Source organism: Chiloscyllium plagiosum, unplaced genomic scaffold (assembly GCF_037043375.1).
Source record: "Chiloscyllium plagiosum isolate Xiang-an unplaced genomic scaffold, Cpla_swu_hap1 HiC_scaffold_24, whole genome shotgun sequence".
NCBI classification, from domain to species: Eukaryota; Metazoa; Chordata; class Chondrichthyes; order Orectolobiformes; family Hemiscylliidae; genus Chiloscyllium; species Chiloscyllium plagiosum.
In genome coordinates, this window is record NW_028270162.1 from 8,430,186 (window position 1) to 8,455,343 (window position 25,158).

General features: G+C 38.7%; 1 protein-coding gene across 3 annotated transcripts in view; it reads left to right on the forward strand.

Moving 5' to 3' along the window:
• The window catches only part of chfr (checkpoint with forkhead and ring finger domains, E3 ubiquitin protein ligase), a 48,413-nt gene extending 32,186 nt beyond the window's left edge, over positions 1-16,227 (forward strand). For all 3 annotated transcript variants that reach the window (XM_043715443.2, XM_087999872.1, XM_087999873.1), the window contains exons 10-16: positions 1,255-1,374; positions 4,004-4,087; positions 6,768-6,838; positions 11,480-11,567; positions 12,906-13,013; positions 14,080-14,152; positions 15,846-16,227. In XM_043715443.2, the coding sequence (XP_043571378.2) occupies positions 1,255-1,374; positions 4,004-4,087; positions 6,768-6,838; positions 11,480-11,567; positions 12,906-13,013; positions 14,080-14,152; positions 15,846-15,888 (587 nt within the window). In that variant the 3' untranslated portion in view covers positions 15,889-16,227. The remainder of the gene's footprint in view (positions 1-1,254; positions 1,375-4,003; positions 4,088-6,767; positions 6,839-11,479; positions 11,568-12,905; positions 13,014-14,079; positions 14,153-15,845) is intronic.
• The last annotated feature ends 8,931 nt before the right edge of the window (positions 16,228-25,158 follow it).

Here is a 25,158-nt window from a genome sequence, read left to right on the forward strand (position 1 = left end):
GAATTCTTGTTGCCTGTCATTTGCTCAGTTGCTGGCTCCTGCCCAAATCTGATTTAACTGTTAAATTGAAAGTCACTCAGAACTGGCTACTGGAATGTCAGAGCTGAAAAAGACATGAACATAACAGTGCAGGAGGAGCCCTTTTACTCCCTCCTGCCTACACTTGTACTGCTCATAGAGTCATAGAGATGTACAGCATGGACCGAAGGGTCTGTTTCCAACTTGTCCATGCCGACCAGATATCCCAACCCAATCTAATCCCACCTGCCAGCACCTGGCCCTCTATATCCCTCCAAACCTTTCCTATTCATCTATCCATCCAGATGCCTTTTAAATGTTGCAATTGTACTAGCCTCCACCACTTGCTCTGGCAGCTCATTCCATACATGTACCACCCTCTCAGTGAAAAAGTAGCCTGTAAGGTCCCTTTTATATCTTTCCCCTCTCACCCTCAACCTATGCCCTCTAGTTCTGGACTCCCACTCCACAGAGAAAAGACTGTCTATTTATCCTATCCATGCCTCTCATGATTTTACAAACCTCTAAAAGGTCACCCCTCAGTTTCTGACGCTCCAGGGAAAACAGACCTAGCCTATTCAGTCTTTCCCAATAGCTCAAATCCTCCAACCCGGGCAACATCATTGCAAGTCTTTTCTGAACCCTTTCAAGTTTCACAACATCTTTCCGATAGGAAGGAGACCAGAATTGCATGCAATATTCCAACAGTGGCCAAACCAATGTGCTGTACAACCGCAACATGACCTCCCAACTCCTGTACTCAATACTCTGACTCATAAACGAAAGCATACCAAGCGCCTGCTCGTCTAATCTTGTTTCACAGCATCCTTTTTAAAAATGTTAATCAATTGCATTTGCAATCATTTTACATCTGAGAGCTACAAAAGTGTAAGTCATATATAATGATATGAATTCTAGATTGACTTTACTTAATATATAGCTATAATTAACATTCTTCCAACTGTTTCTATCACTTTTATGAATGAACAAACTGATTTAAATACAGTCACTATTTGCTTTTACCTTAATTTTGAACAGTGACTGCTCAGATTATGGATCATGATCATTCATTTGACTGTGTACTATGGACGAAAGGAGATTCTCATTTATGTTTTAGGTTTTATTTTTGTATTTAGCAGTGAACTCATAAATTTTCTGATCTCCACCGAGTGAATTACTTTGTCCATGTCCAAAACTTGCTAACTGTATCTTTGTTTTTGTTGAAATGTTTTTAAGCTGTCCAGGAATACACCTGCCCTGCTCGAGGTCCTCACATAATTTGCACTTGCTGTTTTCAACCAATGCCTGACCGTAGGGCAGAACGTGAACAGAACCCGACTATTACACCTCAGCAATGTAAGTGGTCACCTTGCAGACTGACTTAGTTTTTTTTTAATGAATTGCCTGGCTGTTTTGAAAAAGAAATTTATAGGGCCTCTGAATGAAATCTTTAGCTCAGCTTCCTTTCCAATAGAGTTCCAGGTCTTGTCCAAGTTTCATAAGACTATAAGAAATAGGAACATGGAGTAGACCATTTGACCCCTTGAGCCTGCTTCACCATTCAATAAGATCATGGCTGATCCAGCACACTCCATGTCTACTTTCCTGCTCTTTCCCCGTAACCCTCTACTAATCAAGAATCCATTTTATCTCTGCCTTAAATGCACACAAGGATTCTACCCCACAGCTAGCTGTGGCAAGGGGTTCAAAAGGTTCACAACCCTTTGAGCGAAGCAATTTCTCTTCATCTCAGTCTTAAATTGGCATCCCTTTTATTTTGAGACTGTGCAGTGTGAGGAGAAACCATTTATGCTGTCAAGCCCTTGCAGAACCCTGTATGTTTCAACTAGATTACCTCTCATTCTTTCCAGTAAGTAGAATCTTTGTTCATGAGATAATCTCTCCAGACCAGGAATTATCCTGGTGAGCCTTCTCTGAACTGCCCCAAATGAAATTATGTTTTTCCTTTTCAAAAAAAAGACCAAAATTGATCACAGTACTTTTGTTGTGGTCTCACCAGCACCAGGTCCTAGGACCTGAGCACAAACAAGGACCTCAGTTTGACTGAATCTTTCATTAGAAATTGCACTATTTTTAAAGATGTGGTTAGTGTACTCCAGTTTGTTTAAACCTTTCCCTGACCTGAAAGTGTAGTGTATTTTTGTTCCAGAATGAAATTGTTTAAGCTTTAGGTTGTAAGTTTGCTCGCTGAGCTGGCAGGTTTGTTTTCAGATGTTTCATCACCATGCTAGGCAACATCATCAGTGAGCCTCTGGTGAAGCGCTGGTGTTCCCGCTTTCTATTTGTGTCTTGGTCTGTTAAGGTGGGTGATATCATTTCCGGTTCTCTTTCTCAAAGGTCCAAATCAATGTGTTTATTGATAGAGTTCTGGTTTGAATGCCAAGTCTCTCGGAATTCTCGTGCATGTCTTTATTCATCCTGACCTAGGATGGATGTGTTGTCCCAGTCAGTGGTGGTGTGCTCAGTCCGTGTGCAAACTACCTATACAGTGTATTCAAGGACGGGTACCCGATAAACAGAGTCCGCTGATTCTTAAACAATAAACCCAAACAAGTAAACACAACACACCCAGAAACACTAGCCACATTACCATTCATCAAAGACATCTGAGATGACTACCAGACTACTCCAACCTTATGGCATCATGGTAGCCCACAAACCTACCAACACACTGAAACAGCTGCTGATGAACCTAAAGGACCCTATACCAACAACCAGCCAAACAAAATACCGTGCAAGGATTGTAACAAACACTACATTGGACAGACAGGCAAAAAGCTAGCCATCAGGGTTCGCTAACACCAACTAGCCACCAAAAGACATGACCCACTATCACTAGTATCCTTACATACAGACGAAGAAGGACACCACTTTGACTGGACAACACATCCATCCTAGAACAGACTAAACAGAGACACACATGGGAATTCCTCGCGGCCTGGCATTCAAAACCAGAACTCCATCAATAAAAACATGTATTTGGACTCTCTTTTCCAATGTCTGAGAAAAAGAACCAGAAATGATATCACCCACCTTTTAACAGACCAAGATACACAAATAGCATGTGGGATAGAACACCAGCACTTCATTGGAGGCTCACTGATGTTACCTAGCATGGTGACGAAACGTCTGAGAACAAACCTGCCAGCTCATCGAGCAAACTTACAACCTGAGCAACAAATCTTCTTAAAAATTGCAAATTGTTTAAGCTTGGTATTCATTAATCATGTGGTTACTGTTATATCATCAGTCAGTTAAAACCAAAAATTCCTAACTGGGTATTCATTTACAGATAATTTAATACTAAAGATAAAGTGAGGGCAAAACAAAAATTTAATGTATGGTCGCAGTGATGTAGCATTTTCTTAGGGAATCATATAACAGTGCAACATAAAGGAGGCCAATGTGTCTGTTGGAAAGGCCCTTTTAAAAAGCTAACCAATTATCCCAATTTTCCCCATGGCCCTGCAAAGTTTTCTTCAAATATTTAACCGGTGCAACTTTGCAATTTATTATGGATCTACTTCATTTTAAGGCAGCAAATTTCAGATCATAACTCATTGCTGCTACATTTCACATCATCTTACTTCATTTTCTATTTATTGTTTTTAAAAAAATAATAGAAGTCTAAATCTAATTTAGTTTAAGTTATAACTTTAATATAACAAGGCTTACTCTAAAATGCGCAATCCTTGTAGTTCTCATTTAAAACATTTAAAACTGATTTCTAACAGTAAGCGAGAATAAACAGGTCAGCTTTTTCCTTTAAAATCATAAGTTTGGATCTACATTAGAATGTTATTTTATGTAGAGGCTTGCTGTGAAATCTGTTTCAAAGCAAAATGAGCCTTGCTTCATGTAACTGCCTAAGTCTAAACAAATGCTGTATTCAGCCATTCATATCACGGTTAACCTATAATAACATAATAGACAAGTAATTCTGAAAATGTGTCCTTCCTTCCAGGCACAATTTGTTTGCGGACCTTTTGCCACATGTACTGGGGCTGCACTCGAGTGGGATGCTCTGGCTGCTTGGCAAGATTTTGTGGTAGATGCACTTTCTTTCATTCATTTGAAGAAGTCCTTTAGAACGATACAAAGATGAGACTGTAAGATGGGTCAGTTTGTTTAGACTGATGATACAGGAATACTTCTTTCTCAGCTAATAGTTTAACATCATTGTGTCAGTAAATTCTGCAGTTCAGCAGGTGTTTTTCACTGATGACTTTTTAGATTAGTTTTTTTAGATTAGTTTACTTACAGTATGGAAACAGGCCCTTCGGCCCAACAAGTCCACACCGACCTGCCGAAGCGCAACCAACCCCAACCCATTCCCTTACATTTCACCCCTTCACCTAACCTTGTTGATTCTTTTCCTGAGTGTTCTTGTCAGGACTGTGGGATTTAGATGTGTCGAACTGTGATTAGAGAAAATTCTCTCAGGCAACCTCTGGGGCTGAGGATGATTTTCTTTTTTGTAGTTTCAGTGGATTTGGAAATGGCCGATCAGTCCAATGTGTAATCCTCAAGCTCTGCCATATGTGTGTCAAGTTGTGTCTTAAGGATTGAGTAGATGATTTGTTTGGAGGTTTTCCCACTTCCTCCAGTGCCTCAATATTGCATCTTTCTGATGAAGTTTCTCAGAGGCAGTGTCTTTTCTGTCTTCCTGAATGAATACTTTTCATTTTGGCCAGTCAGGGTCTTGATGACTCTGCTTGTGTATTTTTTTAAAAAGTGCTTGAGAAACTCAAGTCTGGTCGTATTTGAGAAGAGAGGAACAGAATTCATGTTTCATATCCAATCTGACTCTTATTCAGTTCTCTTTTCCTAACTACAGATGCTGCCAGACCAGCTGAGTTTCTCTAGCCCCTTTTGGCTTTTTATTTCAGATTTCGAACATCTACAATATTTTACTTTTGTTTGAATCTGCCTGTATCATGAACCTCTTCTAGGATTCTTTCTGTGTATACTTAAAATGTTTCCTCGCCCTCCAAGGGGTTCCTGCTAAAACCAAGCCCCGAGTTGAGCCATTTGTTATGCATCTGGTATCAGGCATACCACAATGTGTTCTGCCTAGCGGAACTGATTTTGAGTGAATATTGCCTCAATGCTGGCCATGTTAGCTTGGAAAAGGATGCTTAGATTGCCTTTCTTGCCATTGCATTTGGAAGGTTGTGCAAAGGTACTATGCTTTGAGATGTAGGTTATCCAAGTTTTTAAAGTGTATAGTGTTACGACAGCACCCCCCTTCCCCCCCCCCCCCCCCCCCCCGGCCGTTAATCTAAACCAGCAACACAGAAAAGATTTACCCTGTGCTATAAAGTGTGAAATTTTGAGAGGCAAAGAACTATCCCAAAAGTCATTATTAAACAATAAGAAGTTATTAATTATACTTTGAAAGTCTGTTGTGGTTCTGTTCGCCAAGCTGGGAATTTGTGTTGCAGACATTTCATCCCCTGTCTAGGTGACAGTCTAACAGAATAATTAACTAACAACTATTTACTCATTTATCAAAACCTATCTTTTACCTTCCCCTCTACAATACTGATCTGATAAAACCTCCGATTAAGATTTACCAAAAAATTCAAATTTCAAAATCAGCCAGCTGTTGAATCTTCTCTTTGTATCTTCCTTTGTAGATTTGCTCTTCAAGTCGGTGTCGATGTTTTTTTCTGTGCAAACTCTTTCTTCAAATGGGTACATCTTGGAGAATTCTTACTAGCAGCCTGCATCTGTTAGACTTTTGGCAGTTTTCTCTCAACTGTTCAATTTTTTTCTGGTTTTGTACACCAAAACATTGATCATTTTATTGGCTTTACAATTGTCAAAATACCAAATTCAAACTTGATTGGAGTTTGGTATCTTGGGGCATAATTCAACCAATTGGTTTAAATTTGAATTTGTTTTTGTCTCATAGCAACCCAGTCAGCGCTAGCTGCTCTGACCAAGCGTTACATTGTTACCTTGTTCCAGACTTTCTGTGCCTAAGTCCTTGCTAGCTTTCAACTCTCTTAGAGGTACAGTAGCCCTTACACCTTCATAACAATAGGAGCACAAGAATTGCTGCAGCTTGGTAAACCATGCCTTTAATCTCAGACTTGAGATCCAGCATTCAATATACTCATCTGAGTTGATGAGAGGCTGAGCTGGCACTTGGGAGTCTATGATGAATTTCTTAGTCTATGTCAAGAGTAGGCTCCCCAGGCTTGGAAAATTGTCTACATTTTCTGGAATCTCACCACTGGGCTCAGTTCTTATGGGATGGCAATGGTGTTTTGCCATGGGATTTTGTTGTTAGTTTCCTGAGTGTTTAGTGAAAAAAACGTGTTTGAAATGCTTTGGCAGAGGAATCAATGATCTGGAACTTACTTTCTGATTGAGTGCAAGTATCATTTGGAAACTAAAATGATGACTGAAATTGAAGTGGTTTTGGTTTCAGATGTCTATGCTGACAAATGGAACATTTTCCAATTTCTAAACCTCTTGGATATTTTCAGTATAACAGAAATCCATTTGGCCCATAGCTCCATGCTAACACTTTTGATAGGACAAGATTGAACTACAATCACCATTTTGCATATCCCAATAGTTTGTGACCCTAGTTATTTTTTAAAATGGATCTGATGCAGGGCCACTCTGCTAATTCCAGTTTCTGAGGAGCAACCCTATGTGAATATCTTGTTCAATTTTTTTTTCTATAACTGAACTTGTGCAATATTTTTTGACAGATGTAAATTTTGGCGAGAAGTGTTTGGATGGAATATTAAACAACAACAGCTATGAGTCCGACATCCTGAAGGTAAGGTTCCCTCTTTGAACAAGCTTCAATTTTTTTTTAATGCATTCAGTTTCTAGGCCTGTATTTGGTTGACCTTGGAGTCCTTGTTCTGCACATTTTAGCTAGCCAGGTGGACTGCTGTTTCACATCTCTTTTATTGCTTGTACTATGTTAGTGTTAAAGACGAGAGATGTCAAAGAGTGACTTGGAATGACTTGTATTTCCTATTCAGTTAAGCAAAAGAATAGGTCTTTTTGTTAGGAATTCTTAATGCACTGAACTACTGTATGATTTACATCATGATCTTGACATTATCATTAAAATTATGAAGAATAGTTAGGCATGCCTACATTTCAGTGCACATCAGAGGCAGTTATTGTTTGAAACTAAATGAAACTGTATTTTGTTCAATGTATGATCGCTCCAACAGTGACAGAGAGGAGCAGCAGAAAATATGTTTAAGGTGTTAGTCAAGAAAAGGAGTTTGGTCAAGACGAGCAGATGACTGCATGGCTGAGGAGCTGGTGTATGGGAGAAGGATTCACATTTTTGGATAATTGGAATCTCTCTTTTGGGGTAGAAGTCACCTGTACAAGAAGAATGGATTGTACCTAAATTGGAAGGGGACTAATATACTAGCTGGGAGATTTGCTAGAGCTGCATAGGAAGATTTAAGCTAGTAAGATGAGGGAGGTGGGACCCAAGGAGATAGTGGGGAAAGAGATCAATCTGAGACTGGTAGAGTTGAGAACAGGAGCGAGTCAAACAGTCAGGGCAGGCAAGGACAGAGCAGAGAATAAGGTAGGACTGATAAATTAAACTGCATTTATTCAATGCAACGGGCCTAATAGGGAAGGCAGTTGAACTCCAGGCATGGTTAAGAACATGGGACTGGGATACCATAGCAATTGCAGAAACATTGCGCAGGTTTGGACAGGACTGGCAGCTTAATGTTCCAGGATACAAATGCTACAGGAAAGATAGAAAGGGAAGCAAGAGAGGAGGAGGAGTGGCATTTTTGATAAGGGATAGTATTATAGATACCGAGGGAGGATATTCCCGGAAATATATCCAGGGAGGTTATTTGGGTAGAACTGAGAAATAAGAAAGGGATGATCACCTTATTGGGATGGTGTTATAGACACCCCCCACCCCAATAGTCAGAGGGAAATTGAGAAACAAATTTTTAAGGAGATCTCTGCTTTCTGGAGGAATTAATAGGGTGGTTATGGTAGGGGATTTTAACTTTCCAAACACTATGGCAGTCCCAGTCTATGTTAAGGGTTTAGATGTAGAGGAATTTGTTTAGTGTGTACAAGACAATTTTCTGATTTGGTATGTGGATGTACCTAAGAGAGAAGGTGCAAAACTTGACCTACTCTTGGGAAATAAGGCAGGGCAGGTGACTGAAGTGTCAGTGGGGGAGCACTTTGGGGCCAGCGACCATAATTCTATTTGTTTTAAAATAGTGATGGAAAAGGATAGACCAGATCTAAAAGTTGAAGTTCTAAATTGGAGAAAGGCCAATTTTGACGGTATTAGGCAAGAACGGGCAGCACAGTGGCTTAGTAGTTAGCACTGCTGCCTCACAGCACCAGGGTTCCAGGTTCAATTCCAGCCTCTGGCGACTGTCTGTGTGGAGTTTGCACATTCTCCTTGTGTCTGTGTGAGTTTCCTCCGGGCACTCTGGTTTCCTCCCACAGTCCAAAGATGTGCAGGGCAGGTGAATTGGCCATGCTAAATTGCCCATAGTGTTAGGTGCATTAGTCAGAGGGAAATGTGTCTGGGTGGATTACTCTTCAGTGTCAATGTGGACTTGTTGGGCCGAAGGGCCTGTTTCCACACTGTAGACAATCTAATGTAAAGTTTCAAAAGCTGATTGGGGGCAGATGTTTGCAGGTAAAGGGACGGCTTGAAAATGGGAAGCCTTCAGAAAGGAGATAATGAGAGTCCAGAGAAAGTATATTCCTGTTAGGGTGAAAGGAAAGGCTGGTAGGTATAGGGAATGCTAAAGAAATAGAAGGTTTGGTTAAGAGAAAAAGAAGGAAGCATATGTCAGGTATAGACAGGATAGATTGAGTGAATCCTTAGAGTATAAAGGCAGTAGGAGTATACTTAAGAAAGAAATCAGGAGGGCAAAAAGGGGTCAAGAGATAGCTTTGGCAAATAGAATTGAGGAGAATCCAAAGGGTTTTTACAAATACATGCAGTAGATGGTGGAGATACTAAACGAGTATTTTGCATCAGTATTTACTGTGGAAAAGGATCTGGAAGATGTCAAATGTAGGGAAATAGATGGTGACATCTTGAAAAATGTCCATATTACAGAGGAGGAAGTGCTGGATGTCTTGAAACGCGTAAAAGTAATAAAACCCCAAGGCCTGATCAGGTGTACTCTAGAACTCCGTCGGAAGCTAGGGAAGTGATCGCTAGGCCTCCTGCTGAGGTATTTGTATCATCAGTAGTCACAGGTGAGGTGCTGAAAGACTGGAGGTTGGTTAAAGTGGTAGCCTGATGTCGGTGGTGGGCAAGTTATTGGAGGGAATCCTAAGGGACAGAATGTACATGTATTGGGAAAAGCAAGGACGGATTAGGGATAGTTAACATGGCTTTGTTGATTGAGTTTTTTGAAGTAACAAAGAGGATTGATAAGGGCTGAACAGTAGATGTGATCTATATGGACTTCAGTAAGGCATTCAACAAGGTTCCCCATGGGAGACTGTCTAGCAAGGTTAGATCTCTCTGAATAGAGGGGGAACTAGCCATTTGGATACAGAACTGGCTCAAAGATAGAAGACAGAGGGGGTGGTGGTGGTGGTGGTGGTGGTGGTGGAGGGTTGTTTTTCAGACTGTAGGCCTGTGACCAGTGAGTGCCACAAGGATTGGTGCTGGGTCCACTATTTTTTGTCATTATATAAATGATTTGGATGTGAGCATAAGAGGTATAATTAGTAAGTTTGCAGATTACACCAAACTTGGAGGTGTAGTGGACAGTGAAGAAGGTTACCTCAGATTACAATTGGATCTTGATCAGATGGGCCAATGGGCTGAGAAGTGGCAGGTGGAGTTTAATTCAAATAAATGCAAGATGCTGCATTTTGTGAATGCAAATCTTGGCAGGACTTGTACACCTCATGGTAAGGTCCTGGAGAGTATTGCTGAACAAAGACTTTGGAGTGCAGGTTCATAGTTTCTTGAAAGTGGATTCGTAGGTAGGATAGTGAAGAAAGCTTTTGGTATGCTTTCCTTTATTGGTCAGAGTATTGAGTACAGGAGTTGGAGGTCATGTTGCGGCTGTACAGTACATTAGTTAGGCCACTGTTGGAATATTGTGTGCAGTTCTGGTCTCCTTTCTATCGGAAAGATGTTGTGAAACTTGAAAGGGTTCAGAAAAGATTTACAAGGATTTTGCCAGGATTGGAGCATTTGAGCTGTAGGAAGAGGCTGAACAGGCTGGGGCTGTTTTCACTGGAGTGTTGGAGGCTGAGGGATGACCTTATAGAGGTTTACAAAATCATGAGGGGTATGGATAGGATAAATAGACAAAGTCTTTTCCCTGGAGTGGGGGAGTCCAGAACTAGAGGGTGTAGGTTTAGGGTGAGAGGGGAAAGATATAAAAGAGACCTAAGGGGCAAATGTTTCATGCAGAAAGTGGTATCTGTATGGAATGAGCTGCCTGAGGAAGTGGTGGAGGCTGGTACAATTGCAACATTTTAAAAGGCATTTGGATGGGTATATGAGTAAGAAGGGTTTGGAGCGATATGGGCTGGGCGCTGGCAGGTGGGACTAGATTGGGTTGGGATATCTAGTCAGCATGGAAGGGTTGGACCGAAGGGTCTGTTTCCATGCTGTACATCTCTATGACTCTATGACAAGGGAACTCCCAACACTTGCAGTAGGTCTGTGGAATCTTTAAATTTCCTCAGCAGGATTTGAATCCATCGGACCTGAGCAGTGAGTCTGATACCAAATGGGTCAATAAAGTGTGGCACTGGAAAAACATGCAGCAAGTCAGGCAGCATCTGAGGAGCAAAGCATTTCGGGCTTGACCCTTTCTCCAGCATCTGCAGTCCTCACTATTCTTAATACTAAATGGGCCAAGCTGAGAGTTCAGTTAGCAGAACACTGGCTTTTTGATCAGCCATTGTACTCTTGATTTTCTCTTGAGACAGTACGCCTATCCTAGCTGAAAGAACAGGTGGATTAACTACTCCCAGACCTTCTATGCTGCTGTATGTCTACATTTCCCCAATTGTCTAAACCTGACTGTGATCACATTTACTCCTCTTGTGGGCTGTGGAAACAAGCCCATCTAAGTTTTTTGTTTTTTAACTGTACAAAACCCAGCTTATCCTTCCTTTGGTTTGACCCTTAAGGAATTCAACATTCAATTAATGCAGGAGAGTCACAACATCGCTTCAACAGATATAACTCATTAAGTTAAAGGGAGTTACTTTACACTTTTTAACTCATCATTAAACCACCGTTTCAGCTTTTAAAAGAATTACTGTCTTGTCTTCTAATCTGTGCTGAACCAACAGAAATGTAATCTTAGACTTGACAACAACATTAGGAGCAAAATAAGTTGAGAACTGGAGACCAAATATGCTGCATATGGTAATACTGCATTGCACCATAATCATGTACGGCATTGCCTTTCAGAATTACCTTTCATCTAGGGGCCTTTCTTGGAAAGAGATGCTGCAAGAAAGTCTTTTACATCTTCAGAGAGGAAAGTTTGTTCTTACAGGTATGTATAATTTAAATGGGTAATTATAATTTAAATGTTAATGGGGTATTCTGAAAATAAATGTTTAAAGAAAATCTTGCATTTTGTTAGCACCATTTATGACCCCAGGAAGTCCTGGAATGCAAATACTTTGCAGCAAATGAAGTGCTTAAAATGTAGCCATTGTTGCAGGAAATATGACAACCAATTTTCATGTGATGAGATCCCACAAAACAAAATGGCATAATGACCAGGCAATTATTTTATTGATGTTGATTGAGAGGCTGAAGTGCCTCAACTGGTTCATGAAGGTTTGATCAAAATGAACACCAGAAGATGCATATGCTTTGATATAATGCAGATTTATTAGCTTCAACTAAATATATTATCAAAAATGACTTATTAGCTTAATAAAGTGATTTTCTTATACATATTCAAACAAGTGAGTCCCACCTTAGAGCACCTCATGACATCTGGCACTTGGAGCTCAATGTTAATTCCCATGGCACTGGTCGTGAACTCAATCCAGTGATGAAGTCCAGTGAACTCTGAAAAGTCTCTGATATTAGTAGTATACGGGATTTGATATTGTGCGCTGTATTGTCTTATCTGAGTACTTTCCCAAGTATTCCTGGTGTGCAAGCAAATCCAAATCCAAACTGTCTGTTCCCACACATGGCTACCTTCTTGCAAAACAGCCTGTTCTCGATACTTTTCCATTCTCCATCAATTGCTTATTGATATGCCTAATTATCCTTAATGATTGAATTTGGCAATTGTCATTTTTGGTATCATAACTAGAGATGGGTATTTGCCAGGATACTTGAGAGACTTCCCTTGCTCTTTGAACTGTGCCTTAGTATCTTGAGCTTCCACCTAATAGGGCAGACTGGACCTCAGTTTAACATCTCATCTGATGGTCAGTGCAGTCATACTTAAGGGATGAGCTTTGACCTTTGTGGTTGAATCTCAAGAGTGGACAAATAATACCATTTTGCAGTTATATTACCTGGAATAAGTGACCACATCAAAATTTAAATTGGATCCACTTTCCTATTGGAAAGCATATTTTTCTTTGAATTTTTCAGTGGTACTTTACTTTCTGAATGGTATTCATATGTATTAGATAAAAAGGCAATCATGGTCATCGTGTTTGATCTACGTGGCACGTAGTGATTACTGTATATTGTAACTTCCAATGAAAATAAATTGTGGTAATAGCCCCTGCTTTAGCATTTTACAGTCTTTAATAAATTGGAATAATGTTTTACTATAAGTTTGTATAATCAAAAACATGGGTTTAATTCCATTTGAGGACTGAGTTGCATTTACCCTTTATTAATTTTTTTTAAAAAACAGATTATCATGTCACAACAAATGTTGTCCTGTGCTACTGCTGTGGATTGCATAACTTTCGTGAGCTAGCTTACCAGTACAGGCAGAATATTCCTGCCTCAGAACTTCCAGGTTAGTTGTCTTTAATAACTGGTTACCAGTTTGAGAAACTGGTCATTTTGTTTTTGTTCTCACTCATATCCTCAGGACATCTCAAAACACTGGAGAAACGATAGAAATATTGAGGTTCAACCAAGTTCAACCATCATCAATAAACTGACAAATATCTCTCCAAATACGGATCAATTTCATTCAACTCATCTGAGAATAAAATTCCTAAGCACTTTTAGGAACTGTGCAGCAAATCAGATTTTTTTTTCTAAATAGATCCTTTTTCTAAATGGAATTTATTTTCAGCCACTTTTCCTAGAACATAAATCCTAACTTAATTGTTTCGATTACGTTGAGTCAATTGATCACAATTTTTTAAAAAACTTCAACATTACACACTGAATAAAGCTCACTCCAAATATGTTCCATTTTCAGATTCCTACATATGAATACATGTAACTTCTAGCAGGCATAAGTGAGTCACATTGCAAGTCCAATTGATAACTGTTTAGTAGTTGGGCTTTCAATGTCGCTCACCTAACATTTGCTCGAAGCTGCATGTATTGATTCATAAGAACCTTTCATTTCAGGAAATAGTAACATGTCCAGATGTTGTGATTTTGTTTCAAGCTAAAAGCATGGAATGCAATAATTACTTAGCGTATTCTCCCTGACAACATCTCAACCAATCAGTCACCTTGCTGATAGATAAGCACTCTTTTCTTGTGCTGCATAAATGTTTGTTCCCTTGGAAATCTCATTGTGTCTGCTGGACAAAGCAATTAAATTCTGCTGGATAAAGTGAATATTTAATAGGTATAAATGTGTTCATTTGACAAAAGAACACTTGAAGAGATACAAATATACAGGTTTAAATTAAGTGTAGATTGTACTGTATTTAATTTGACTGCATGTGTGTATTTTAAAGCGCACTATCAATTGTGCACTGGTTTTCAGCAGGACACCAGCATATGTCTGTCTATTTATCACATTCTGTTTTGTCCTGTGTATTGTAATGAGGTAGAGTTATTCAGGATAATCTTGTCTTTAAAAATTGTTTTTCTACATTACAATTAATTCATCTTAGCGTCTGTAACTGCACGTCCAGATTGCTACTGGGGCAGGAACTGTCGCACCCAGGTTAAAGCACATCATGCTATGTAAGTACCAAATGCAGGTTAATTACATCTCTAGTGTTGAGAAAGTTTTGAATATATTGCATGTTACTTTACAGTTTCTCTTAATCACTGCCTAAAATTCAATAATGTTTGCCAGTGTTGATTAACAGTCTATAAACATGCCAGTTTATGATGTCTGCATTTTGACTCATCAGTGTTTAGATTTGGTGGCTAGGGCCTGGACTATGCAGTTTGCCTACTGGCCTTCTGCTCTGTCTATTTCATGGCCTTGATAAGTGTTCTTGCTCTTACCATCTTTTGGCCTTGGTGTCTGGTTCTTGCCACTTTGTATTCCCTCGCCTTGGTTGTTGATTCTTGATTACATTAGAGATGTGGTGATAGCACAGATTATAGAGAGGAGACTTTGTGTCAGCTGGAATAGGGTGAAAGAGATAAGATGAGAAGAGGGACTTGGGAGCTAGCATAGGAAGGAGGAGAGTGCAAGAAGTGTAGTGAGTTTTAGGAAGATGGGTGATAGAGGCAAGCAGACATGGTGTGAGAATGTAAGATGGAATGAATGGAGATGAAATGCTGCTCAGAATAAAAGGGAAGGGCCAGGAGGGAAAGGTTTACCTGACAGAAGGGGGATGGTAGGAAGAGAAAAAACCATGGGAGGGGTTGGAATGGGAGGCATGGGATAGGATGACATAGGAAGGAGGGGATGGGGTAGAAATTTGTCAGAGGGATGAAAAGAAACTTGGAATTTCAAGAGGTACTGTTGAAACAAAACGTTTCACTGCAAATGATTTACTTGTCACTGTTATTTTGAACAAGGGTTACAAAACTAGTAAATGCCTAGTGGCATTACTAAAGTCAGTGGACGTGTTATTCCCAAATGATTATTGTGCCATGTACCAGTCAATACATTATATGGTAAAAAGGCTGTTTGTTTTGAGGGCACATGTCTGGGCATTAAGATACTGACTTGAGAGAAGCTGTTTGTAGCTGTAAAGGAACCCTGTTTTGTCACCTGTCCATTTAGGGCCTCAGTTTCACCAAACCAGAGCAAGGGCTGGCCAAATATGGATTTGCTACAGCAAATGATCCAAATACCCTCATTGATGAGGGATGTTTATTTAAAAACTAATTCAAAACATAAATAAATCTGAATGCTTCATCTGAGACTAATCTGAAAAGTATGGTTAATTGGCTTTTCTAATGTTTCAAATTGGCATCTGATTGTGAGATCTCAGCTCTTCCAGTTGAAGCCAAGGATTTCTTTTAATAGGCTATTTGGTTGTGTTTTATTGTTCTATATTTTAACCTTGAGTATCCCAGCTGGCTTTTATGCACCGCCAATTTTCTTCATTCCATCATTGATTGTTGTGCCTAGACTCCAAATCCTGGGATACCCTCCCTAAATCTCTTCACCTCTCTTGTCCTTTAAGACACTTATTAAAACACTCCAAACATGTTACCTGTTCTAAAATGTGTTTTTGTGGCTAACTGTCCAATGTTGTTCGATGCAATACCTTAGGACACTGTAAATCATTAAAGACAATACAAATGCAAGTTGTTAGTTGCATCAGTCAAATATTTGGGACAGACAAGTTGTACAAGACTTGTATGCATGTTTATTTTCTTGTAATATAAATTGGAATTAGTATTGACAGCAAAAAGTGTTTTGAAGTAAGTCAGTTTAAGAAAATCTTGCTAATAACTTGCTTTCTTGCAGGAAATTTAACCACATCTGTGAGCAAACACGTTTCAAGAACTGAAGATTCTCAACATCAGAGCCATGCAGCCCCCTGCAGATGAAGTTAGAGTGACTTTGAACTTCAACAGTTGTCTTTAAGAATCTGTTTTTATACAATCAACCTTTTGAGTCTAGGGGTCATTGTAAAGTTTATTATACCTAAAAGTTGAAACCAAGATGAACCACATGGTAGAAAATACATCTGTTTTCCCACCATTTGGTAGGAAGCTTGTGCTTTGATATTTTTTAAAAAGTTCTATATTTAAAAGAGCACACAGTTTCAGAGCAAGGCCTGCAAATATTTGCTCTGCTGTATACTGCTGTAATATCACATTTTCCACATAAAATTGATTATTCTTAATGTTCTTTTGTTACTGCTGTGCAGTCAATGTAGGAATATATTTTTTTTAATTGATGTTTAGAACAACTGGAGCTAAAACACTTCACAAAAAGTGTTTTTATGGGACAGTTGTCTGGGGAAGCTCAGTGACTTGACCATAGAAGCACAGAGTTGCAATGTAAAATTCCCTGCATTCTGAAGCATTCCTTGCTCAGCTGACCTCTGGAAGCATTTGAACAATATTTTTTGAGGCTGAGTATTGTAAAGATTTAAATTACAATAGGAAGATTCCCTTAAATTTATATTGAAAGCCTGCCTTTACTTTTTACTGCATACTTCCTCCTAATGCAACATTAGCTTCTGAAAGGGCCCAGGCCCAGCAGCTTAGTGTCTCAGGTATATCTGATGGTTGCTGGTTTAGAATATGTTGACTACCAGTAGCTGTCAATGATAAAACAAAATCTTCTGAAAGAAATAAAAGTCGCTCCTTATCATTTGGAGTGATTTCTTTTACATTTTTTCAGGGATTTCTCCAATATTTGGAAGTCTTTATCAGATTTTATTGCCTCCTCTTTTGAGGTTCCTCGCTCGACTTACTGTTCTATCCAGATCAAAGGGCCATTCTCCAGTTGAGGAGCTTGTATTAATGAGTGTCGATAGGCTATTTGACTGTAGAATCTTTGCAGACAATCTGAAACTCTTTCTCCATCACCCGCTCTTATAACTTAATCAGCTGTAGAAACACTGACTGACTGTTATTCTGCTCCTTATCTAACACCATGGTATTAAGAACATTTAGGCACAGGATGGTGTAATTCAGGCCATCAAGCCTGTTCCATTACTTTGAGAGAACATGGCTGATCACTTCCAATCCATTTATTTGCCTTTGCTTTGGCTCCTTGAAAATACGACCCAATGAAAAACAATGGTCTTGTAAATTCCATTGTTTCAGGAAGTTCTGGGTTTATAGTATACCTTGTGTGGAGAAACAAATCCTTCCTGATTCCACTCCTCAACACTCTGAATCTAATATAAAGATTTGTAACAACCCAGAAACATAGCCCTGTGCTGAAACTTTCTTAATGTGTGTGGCTTGGTAATTTTGCATAAAGTATTTTTCAGTGGGGTGGGGAAGGCTGTAATCTTCTGTGTGGCTAAAATCATTGCAGGTCAAATTAAGAGTGGATGGGCACATTCACCTCTAACTTAAATGGATAAATTCATTGTGAGACAGTAATGTCCCAGACTTGATTTCCAATTCATAGTGTTAGCTGATTTTATGAGACTGAAGGGAGGGTTCTGAACTTGATTTCAAAGTCCCTGCACAAATATCCTGCTGTCCACTGACATGCTGCTGATTCATAGTCAAGTAAAGACAATACTGGAGGTTTAGTATGATCCATTTCATGCTGGGCCAGTCTGCTAACTCAATATCTGGTCCTCAATTGGAAAGTAATCACCTTTAGTGAGATGTGGATCTGTCACCCAGCAAGGAATTTTCAGAAGAGATCAGGAGAAAATTGAGCTGAAGAAATTAAGTTACTTTTCGGTATATTTAATTTATTTTGCCAGGCAAAGTGTGCATTCTAACTTTCAACTACTTTTACCCAGAATGTAGTGGGAAAATGAAATGTACTATCATGTGGAATACTTAAAATGAATAGTCTATAGATGCATTTATGGGGAAGTGTTGATAGGCACATAAGGAAGAGGAAATAACTTTTGATGATAGTGGGCAGAGCTTATGGAGCATAACCACTTGTTTAGATCAGTGAAGGCTAATGGCTGTTTTTGTGCTGCACATTTTAAGCCATTATTCAACTTTTAAAACTTTAAGCAGTTGTCACAATTTGCAAAGCAATAGAAGTGTTTCCTCTGGATCTGTACCTAAATCTCAGGATCGGGGAATGAAGACGCCTTGATTTATTGTTTATTTTAGCAATCGAAAATACAATTTCAGCTGTAAATTATTATTGGGATAAATGAATGTTTTACTCATGGGAGAAAAAGCCAGAAAAGAAACTGGGTTCACACCTGGAGGGACTGCACTCGAACAGTTGCTCCTCGGTGAATCACGTCTTAGTCTAGGTCCTTCTGTACAAGCACTTTATTTTGATAAAATACTGAATAGCAATTACAATTTATCATTTGAGATGAGCAAGTGTTTTAGCACTGGAATGTTTCATTTTGCATGAATGTTTATAGCTGGTTTACAATCTGATCTAAAGCTGCAGTAATTTTAAGCAAAGATTGATGGAACCTAGACAATTTCATCATTGACCATCTTAATATGAAGTTTTCCAAATTTAAAATCTCAACTTTCCACCAATTGCATATATTGTCCTTGGTAGGAAGTGTGCAATCCAGTCTATTCCCTTGGAAACTGGGCTTTGAAAGAGACTTGCATCAATAGGATTGAAGAGATCTTATCTTTTCTTTTATACAGCATAGAATCATCTTAGACTGAAGGAGCTTATTTAAACCATCATCCTTGAGCAAGACCATCCAATTAGCCTCACTCGTCTGCTGTTTCTTCGTAGCCAAGCATGCTTCATTTTCAAGTACTTATGCAGACCCTGTTGAAAATTCCTATTGAATCTGTTTTACCCATCCTTTCAGGTAGCATGCGTCAGAGCACCAAAACTTGCTGCATTTATTTGTAAGAAATTATCTGCTCTCCTCTTATCTTTCATCAATTACCTTTAAACCTGAGATCTCTGGAAGCCCAACTCAATAAATAAATCCTTGATAATTTTGAGCACATGTATTAAATATTCTCTTATCCAAGTTCCTTCTCAGAACAGCCACAATTTCTCTAGTTTCTCCACATAAATAGTCCTTCTTCTCTGGTACTATTGTAGTGAATCTTATCTGCGCCCTTTAATGTTTTGTCCTTTCCCAAGCATAGTGCCCAGATTTGGTGTCCTGTGTCCCCCATTATAAAGCCCCGGACCCCACTGTCATTTTTGGCAGCCTACTCAACTTGGCAAATATTTGTCTATGTGAAACTCAAATTCTCTTCCAGAACTCCATTATGTACTGTTCCACTTTGTTTAATATCACTTTTCTTCCTTCCAAATGTATCATTGAATTTTTCTCTGTATGAAATGTCACCTGCCATCTGTCTTCCCAGTTCATCCGTCTTTGTCCTCCTGACTTTTACTGCTATCCTCCTCATTGTTTAATCAGGTGTATATTCTTTGTCAATGTTCCCTTTGATCTTTGACACCTTGCCTTTCCTGTTTAGAAGACTGATATTAAAGGTAGTTTATGATTCCATGAAGTCTGATAGATCTCATCTCATTTGCATAAATTGGAGCTCCTGCTCCTGTTAATCAAATGTCTTCCCACCGAGGCCATCACCAAACACTCTAGCTGGCCTAACTTTGCACCCACCAGGATAGCTGCTAACATTTTCCTCATCTGTTATTCAGTAGCATCACATTTATTTACCAAGTTGGATTTGTGACCCTGGGTTGGATTTTTGAATTGAGTCACAGGGTTTGTGATTCTATGGCAGGGCTCTAGAGGGATTTGAGGAAATCTCAAATGTCTGCAATAATTTTTCAGTGCTATGTAACACTGCTAAACTGGTGACTGTTGCTGAAAAAATGATGTGTTTTATATTGATTAAAAGCAGTTTGCTGAACTTTGTCTGAATATCTAGTAATAGCTGCAATGCTTAGCTATATGTTTGATATGTTAATGTGTAAAGTCTGGTGTTTTGAATTGGACTTCTCAGCTATCTTAATCCCCATTGAGTTGCTGATTGCTCGGTCTCATGGGTTTTACAGCTTGCATGTTTCCCCACGGTACTAATGTCAAAGCTGCTTCACAATTATCTTTTAAGAGTTAGGGAGATTAACAAGTTTTTTTAAAAAAAGAGGAAACTGGAAATCTGAAACAAGCAGAAATCACAATAGTTATGTGCAGAAGTACATTTTTGCCATCATATCTGTTCTGCTGCCCTAAGGGGAATCACCTCTTGCCTCTCCCCACATCCCTGCATATTCCCCTCATTCAAAAGATAAGAATATTTAGGAAATGTAAAACAAATGTACGGCACAGAAGAACATCCCATTTTCCAGTATATGGTCTGTATCCTTAGAGCTTAGGGAAATGTTCTAAGACCACAGCATTCCAGGGTAGACATGTAACATTATAGCTTGCCTCAACAAAACCAAAATACTGCAGATGCTGGAAATCTGAAATAGAAGCAAATGGAAAAAAAAAGACCTGAAATATTGTCTTTCTATCTCCAGGAATGCTGTCTGACCTGCTGAGTGTTTCAAGGATTTAATGATAACTTGCCCTTTTCTGCATACTTCCAATATTCTATTTCTGGTTTTGTTGATCAGTGAATTAAGTAGTAGGCATACATTTCCGATTTTGCATGCTCCAAATAAAAATAGGGTTCCTGGATGGAAGGAGCTGTTGGTGATTAAGAGTTAGATTTGTGTAATCAAACACTGAAGGAAGACTGTACTGAGACTGTTACATATCCAGGAATGTCTCTAAATGTGACAATTCCTGGATAGCATGCACATTTTCTTCCTCTTTTCGTCTACGCAGCACTTTATCATATTCTCAGAATATACAAATACTTTGCAACAGTGCACAACATTTCCTATATGGTCATTGTTTTGTACAAGCAGGATTACTGACAGAAAGTTTCCACCAATAGCAGACATTCCTCACCACCCGGCCTGCTTCTTGATGGGATTTGGTAAAAGGAATGTAAAATAGAATGTTGGATATATCGCATCTCATAAAATTGCACTGACTTATGGGCCTGGATTATGAGTTGACCGGTGGAGCAAGGATTGACATTAACCTTAAAGTTCCACTATGAACACAACTATATCCCTGCTGTTAGAAGCAGCTTTATGTAAAGTAGGCATTGCAATTAACAGCTCAATCCATGCAATATAGTATTTTGTGTATATTTTAAAAATTCTGAATGAGTGCTTCTAAGTGGTGTTCTCCCTGCTGGTTTATGGGAACGCACAGTGGTACAGGTAAACAAAACCTAGTGGAGAAAGGAGGTTTACAATCTTTTGAAGTGTCTCCGTGCCAAGCATTAGTTTTAGAATCCCTACAGTATGAAAACAGGCCCTTCAGCCCAACAAGTCCACACTGACCCTCTGAAGAGTATCCGAGATCTACTCCCAAAGCATCTCTAATATTGGCAGCCAGCAACAGCTGCATGTATTTATGTTGTGTCTGTAAGTTGGGAAAACATTGAGAGGTTAAAGGTACATCTTTGGGGATTGAGTCACTTTTCCTGTTTTGCAGCAGTGAACACTTTCCAAAAGTCCTCCTTTGCCTCTGGTGCTCTTTGGGATGACCGAGTATTATAGAGTCAATGAGATCAGGAACTCTGTAGGACTATAGCAATGATCTGTCATATCTCAACTTCTGTTAAGCTCTGCATTAATTTGCTGTGCAACTTTACCCTTTATAAAAAGTAAATGTTTGTAGCAGATAAGATCAAAACTTCATTTCCCAAAACTACTGTGGGAGTTAGTAGCTAATGAAAGCAATTAATCATCTATCCTCTAGAAAATTACAGCTAATCTTCTAAAGAATTATGTTGAACTTTGTTTTCTGTTTAATTGGATGTGATCCAACCCCTTTGGCCTTAAATTTCCTCATCTTTTGACATCAATCTGACCTTTGTTCAAAAACTTTTCAGCATCAACTATCAAAGCAGAAAACATGATTTTAACTGGCTGTGTTGAAACTAATAAAAATAAATTGTGAGAAACCCCTAGAAGCTTTTAGTATGTTAAACACAGTTTGATATCTTGGCTGCTTAATGAAAAGATCATAGCATAAGCAGAAATTTAATAAACAATTGCTTTAATTCTGTTGACACAAAGTTGTCGAGAGTCGGTAGATAGAGGTGATCGCTGAAGTAACTTACATGCTTCAGTAACGACCACAAAATTGTATTTTGGACATAATTTATTTAATTCGGACACTAGTTGAGCCTCATGGTACTGGGAGTGGATGCTTCTCTGTGCCTTCGTCTGGAAGTGTCTGTCCGGCTATACTGACAATTAATACTACTTCAAATGTAAACCCTGTGGTGTGACTGAGCCAACAGACCTGGGTTTAGGACACTTGTGATTGAACCAAATGAGGTGAGTTACTGCCCTCTATCAATTTTATTCATCATTTGATGGGATGTAATTGAATAAAGAAAGCTTTCTTGTCCAATTGGCTTCTTCCCCTAGGTGCTGTGACAGTGTTGTTTCAGATTTTGCTGGTGATTTATAAGCCATTTTCTCAATAATGTGGCTTCTATTGACTCCCCCTATATTCAAGCTTTTTGATTTGTAATTGTTTATAGTAGAATTGCTCAGTAATTCTGTTAAATTACATGTTCTTGGGCTACCAATTTGGAAGAATCTGTGCCTTTATCTTTCAGACTGGTTTCCATCGAAAAGTCGTTGGTTAGTCGATAAGTTAGAGTTACAGCATCGAAAGGCTACATGGCCTGATAATAGGTCTATAGTGTTTATGCTTCAGATGAGCCTTCACTTGCCCTTCTTCATTTAACCCATTCCATGTAACTTTCTATTCCTTTTCCTTTTAAATATGTCTGCTGTTTCCCTCAACCCCTCCTTGTGGTAGCAGGTTCCCCATTCTAACTTAGCTCTGGGTAAACAATTTTCCCCTGAATTCCCAATTTGGTTCACTAGTGACTGGTTTCTTATGGCTGCTGCTTTTGGAGTATCCATCTGAGAAAATCCTCTTCATGTCTGGTCTGTCAAGCCAATTTTTGATGTTAAATGCCTTTGTGTCAGGTCACCCCTCAATTTCTTTCCTCTCTGAAGAGCAACCAAACCTATCCAATCTTTCCTGATGGATATCATCTCACATTCTGTAAGTCGTTTTCACCTTCTCTCATGTCTCTATAGTCAAGTTATAAAACAGAAACCAGAACTGTTCACAGGAAAATGTAAAAGTGTAGCCAAAATTCCATACAGGCTTAACACAACTTTTCTGATTTTCAATGTTATCCGTGTATGTATGAGCCCCAATGCTTGGTTTGCTTATTTCATTATGGCATAATTAATCTATGTTGCCACTTCTAATAATTTGTGCAGTTCTCGCTGCTCCACTATCCATTTTGTCACTTAATATTCAATGAATCCTGGGCTGCTTATTCTTTCAGTGTACACCTCGGCCTTATCCAAATTCAACTTCATCTATCAATTATATGTCCATTTTGAATACTATTAATGCCTTCCTCTGTATTAACCGTACTTTTCCCCCTGCCAAATATGGCAATATCCTCAGATTCTGAAATAGACCTGTTTGCAAGGTTGTATGAGGAATGCTAATTTTGAGGGAGTTTGTATTTCTTAATTCATGTAATTCGGGCATTTTCTGTGCCCACAAAGTTGGGCTGAGCTGCTGCCTTTCTTCACTGCAGTCCATCTGTAGGTGCTAGGTGCTAGTAGAGAGGCTATCCCAAGATTTTGACCAAGGAATAATGAATGTAGTGCCAAGTTAGGATGGTGTCTGCATATGTATGAACCCAAAATAATCTGTATTTATGTGATTTACTAATTGAGAAGTTAATCTTGAAGTGTAGATTTAAAAATCTGAAATTGAAGGTATGATTTAAATATTTTGTGCTATTGTTCTCATCCCATCAAAACCCATGACCCAATTTTTAAGCATTTAATTCTGAACATAGCTGACCTTTCGGTTAGCTCACTTAATTGGTTAGTGTATGCTTATGACAAGGGAATCCCTATTTGACTTGTGCTAAGGGCCTATAATTAGACCATTTGCATGTGTGTGCAGACAATTAAAGTTTCAATTTGAAGATCCCTCTTTGAATTCAGAATTAAAGCAACCATTTAAATGAGCTAGGTTGTGCAAATTATTTCCATTGTACCAATTGTATCAATGACTGGCACATGGTTAATAATGTGGGCCAGGAATTCCAAAGGGATTCAGATCTGACTTAATTCCAATCTCAGATATATACGTGTTCCATAAATTTGTACTATATTTTACTGCATTAATTTTTTTGAGCAAAAATCAAACTTTTTTTTTCTGTCTTGGAATTGCAAATAAGTTTTTGGCTGTAGTTTTTCAAACTTTCTGCCTCAATAAATTGTTGTGTATATTGTTTATCTTTAAAATCTTATGTTGCATTTTTCTTCTGACATGGTCATTCAATGTGAATCAGCTGACTTTCAGAGGAAATCAGAACAATACATGGTATGTTATTACAAATGTGTAGTGTTAAAACTTACAAATCCAGTATTTTTCTGGGTTGGCTTCTTGTAGCATTTTTAATTCCTACTAAAGGAAGTAGAGTCAAACATTTTGTTGGTTGTCTTTACTTCTGGATGTGCAACTGGAATCTCTGAAAGCATTTTTCATTTCTCTGCTACTGGTTTAAGAACACATCACCACCTTCTTTTCTCTTAATCATGCAGTCAATGTGACTGTTTCAAAGGCATATCAATGTTTTCTATTGAGCAAGGCTGCAGATCATTTAACAATGCTATGTTGCTGCATCTCCGACAGAAATAATAACTATACCTGGTTTATTTTTGTTCCTCCTCCCAAGAGAGAGAGTGATGAATGGATCTTCTCAGTTATGTAGCAAATGATGAATTCAAAGAGATTCATGTCAAAAATTGAGTTTCTACAGTAGCTATTAGTTATCTGCAATAAAACACAAAGTCACTACATTTAGGTAAAAGCATTGGGTGGAAGTAAGACTACTGGTTTCAGCTTGGGATACCTTGGATGTTCATTTTTGATGAACTGAATTATTCCAAAATAATGAATTCAGGTCAGAATGAATTTGAGTTGATGTTTTGTTAAATATTAAAACTGCATACTTTTAAATGCATAAATCCAGCATTTGCAGATGACTCAGAATTGGTTCAATGTTAGTGTTGTGAAAGTTCACTTTTT